This window comes from Acanthisitta chloris, unplaced genomic scaffold, assembly GCF_000695815.1.
Source record: "Acanthisitta chloris isolate BGI_N310 unplaced genomic scaffold, ASM69581v1 scaffold6595, whole genome shotgun sequence".
Classification (NCBI taxonomy): domain Eukaryota; kingdom Metazoa; phylum Chordata; class Aves; order Passeriformes; family Acanthisittidae; genus Acanthisitta; species Acanthisitta chloris.
In genome coordinates this window covers 1,147-4,224 of record NW_008671987.1, presented here as the reverse complement: position 1 = coordinate 4,224, position 3,078 = coordinate 1,147, and the positions used below count along the sequence as shown (strand labels likewise).

Below are 3,078 nucleotides of genomic sequence, written 5' to 3'. Positions count from 1 at the left end.
GCTTGTCATCACTGACATGCAGTTATTTTTAGCTTCTCCCTTATTAATTTTTTTTCTTATGAGAGTGTGCATAATATCCCACCTTATAAAATATTAACACCTTCTTCGAAGTATGATATTTACAAAAAAACCCCAGGCAGATTAGCCATGCATACAAACAGCAGAGCAGCAAAAAAACCCCAGAGCATCCTCACCCGGTCAATGAAACACTGCAGGAACCACTTGGTCGTGTAAATCCCTGTAGTCATCTGCTCCTTGTCCTGCAGGGAGACAGCAGAGAGAGGTGTTTCACCAGGCTGGCTGCTGGAGGGTCAAGCAGCTCATAAGGCTTTGGGGAAGGTTGGTTGTTGGTTGGGGTCTGGGTGCAGGATCTGGCTGCAGTTTGTCTCCCAACAAAGCACCTGCTTTAAATACCAATGTCGAAGCCCTGCTTTGGCCCTTTGCCCAAGAGAATTCCTGATGCTCAATGTGGCCAGACTTCAAGCACAATTTTGGAGAGGGATATGTAGGAGAAGCTTTTCTGCCCTAATACTTACCCCAAGGACTTACAAAAACCTTCCAGGATCCCAAACCACTCACTCCTTGCAGACTACCATTTTTGTTTCCAAAGCAATCCCCCTCTCATAGCACAGGCAAGCCAGCTGGGCAAACACCACCTCATTTGTATGGCATGGCTGTGGCAGGACCAGGACAGCCTGACAGGCTAAGGGAAACTCTTACAAACCTTACCATCATCACCTTGGTCTAACACTTTTCCATCCCTGTCTGGTGCCTGCTGCTGGGATGCATGGCACTCTGCATGTGCACAGAGTTGAGGTGACTGCTACTGCAAAGCCAACAAAAAAAGAGGGATGGGAAGACAAAGAAGTCCATGGACTGGCTCCAGCCTTTGGTTTTGGCTGCCACTGAGCACCTGCAAGCCTGGAGAGCCTTTGGGAGCAGAAGGCATGAGCTGCTTGCAGAGTTAATCCCATGCTCCACTCCCCTGCCCATGACTATAATTAAGTGAAAACCTGTCCCGGTTCTGTTTCAATTTTACTGCCAGGGCTGGGTCGTTTGCAGCACAAAGCAAGAGCTGTTGCAGATGATGGCAATGTAAACAGCTTTTCCTAGAGCTGGGAGCCACCAAGCCCCTTGGGAGCATAAGAAAACTTTAGGAACCTGGCACTGGATGTCTACAACAATTGCAAGGAGGTGAAGAAAGGTGAAAGAAAAAGGATGCAGGTGTTGCAAAATAGTTGCCTAGATGTTGGACTGCAATCAGTCTGTACTGCAGATGCTCCTCCAGCCACCAAATGGGCCTGTACCATCTGCAGGAGAGAAAAACAACTGGACCTGCCCAAGCAACAAATCACATAGCAAATCTTCCTTACGTGCCTCCTGTCTTTAAAAGGCACAGTTACTGAATTAAGGGTCCAGAAAGTTCAGCATCAGCCTTTGGGCTTTGCAGCTGGTGCAAGAACACAGTCCAGCCTTACTGCTTTATGCAACAGCTCATTTTGCTGCAGGCTCTGCAAGCCTTCCTGCCTGGCTTTCCTAGGGGAGCCTCTAGATTTTAGCAGTCCCTCCACTAATGATGACCAGCAAGCAAATAATAACCAATTGCCTCAGCAAGATTGGGGCAGACCATTTAATAAATGCTTGCCTCTGCACCTGAAGCAGCCCTACACGGTCAGAAACATGGTCAGCTGTGCATCTGTTTGGCAGAGCATTACACTAACTGCTTTAGCATTAAAACTTGGTATTGTTATAGGAAGACTGATAGCAAAGATACCATGTGCTTCTTCAGTTTGGGAAACAGTTTGCTTAAAATCTGTTCGTGGTGAGCTTGAAACCTCTGCAGCTTCGGAAACCCAGGAATGAAAAAACCTTGACAAGAAAAGATAAGAGAAAAAATAATCAGAAAAGCTCAGGAGCAGTGACAGGGACAGCCTGACTTTCTAGAAACTCATCCCCTGTGTGGTCTGTTGAAGCTGGCTGGACTGCAGCATGCCCAGCTACCTCCTTCCATCTCCCTCCCAGAGACTGCAATTCACCCCATCAACATGGACAACAGCACCCTCAGCCCAGCCCCAGCTGGTCCTCACACAGCCCCAGGGAGCAGACCTACACACCTCCCACTGCCTGAGACTTGGCTTGGCCAAGACCTCTCTGAACACACCTCAGTGCTTACCAAGGTTCAGACAAAAGCTGATGATGTTTGAACACCACAAGCTTGTGCAGTGCCCTGTAATCTAGTAGGACACAGGTTTAAGACTGTCCAGAGTTATGAAGGTCTAAGGCTTAGACCATTAAATAACCCTCTGTGCATAGATTACTGCTAACCATGAGTGAGATGAAAGGATCTTTAATGTGTTTGAAGTAAAATAATACAGCACATTTAATGGAATTACATCCACGTTTAGTGGATGCTCTTGGATGTACTTCTGTGAGACTTCTTATACACTCATAACCTTGAGTTAATTGACTGCCAAGGGCAAGGCACTCTGGAGGGAGGATAGAACTTCTGTTAATTACTGAGCACTAAAGCTCAGTGCCCGTAAAACACATTTCTCCCTGATAAGAACTTGTCTGCCTCCAAGAGTGAAGTTCAGCTCCGCAGTCAGGCTGCACACACAGTTAAGCCTCACCCACTTGAAACAAGCATGTGAGGAGAAATGAGGCTCTCCTAACCAACCCAAACATCCTTCCCTGCACCGGCAGACACCCATCCACACCCCTCCCCAGCCTTACCATGCATGGCATGACGCTGGTTGGTCAGTAGCTGTGCCAGTGCCCAAAATGCATCCTCTTCGTTCAAGTACATCAGCAGGATGGCTGCAATCTGGCTCATCCCTTGGCAGTAGCTCACTTCCTGCAACAGCCAAAAGGAACACACATGCTGCCATGCTGTCAGAGCCTACCATAGTGCTAAAACTGTGGAAGCAGGTCAGGCTACCTGTGCTTCCCTCTCCTCTCTCAAGGTTCTGTCCCATTTCAAAGCCTTTACCATTTATGTCCAAATTCACAGCTCCCAGATGTCTACAGCATCTGCCATGTCACTGACTCACAGAGGAGACTGGGTTGGAATGGACCTTT

General features: G+C 47.8%; 1 protein-coding gene across 1 annotated transcript in view; it reads right to left on the bottom strand.

The window, feature by feature from the left end:
* The window catches only part of LOC103801884 (TBC1 domain family member 3G-like), a gene marked incomplete at its 5' end in the record, with an annotated part of 7,002 nt that extends 4,148 nt beyond the window's left edge, over nt 1–2,854 (bottom strand). The window contains 3 exons of the mRNA XM_009074320.1: nt 195–260; nt 1,775–1,869; nt 2,734–2,854. Coding sequence (XP_009072568.1) covers nt 195–260; nt 1,775–1,869; nt 2,734–2,854 — 282 coding nt within the window. The remainder of the gene's footprint in view (nt 1–194; nt 261–1,774; nt 1,870–2,733) is intronic.
* Nucleotides 2,855–3,078: the final 224 nt, after the last annotated feature.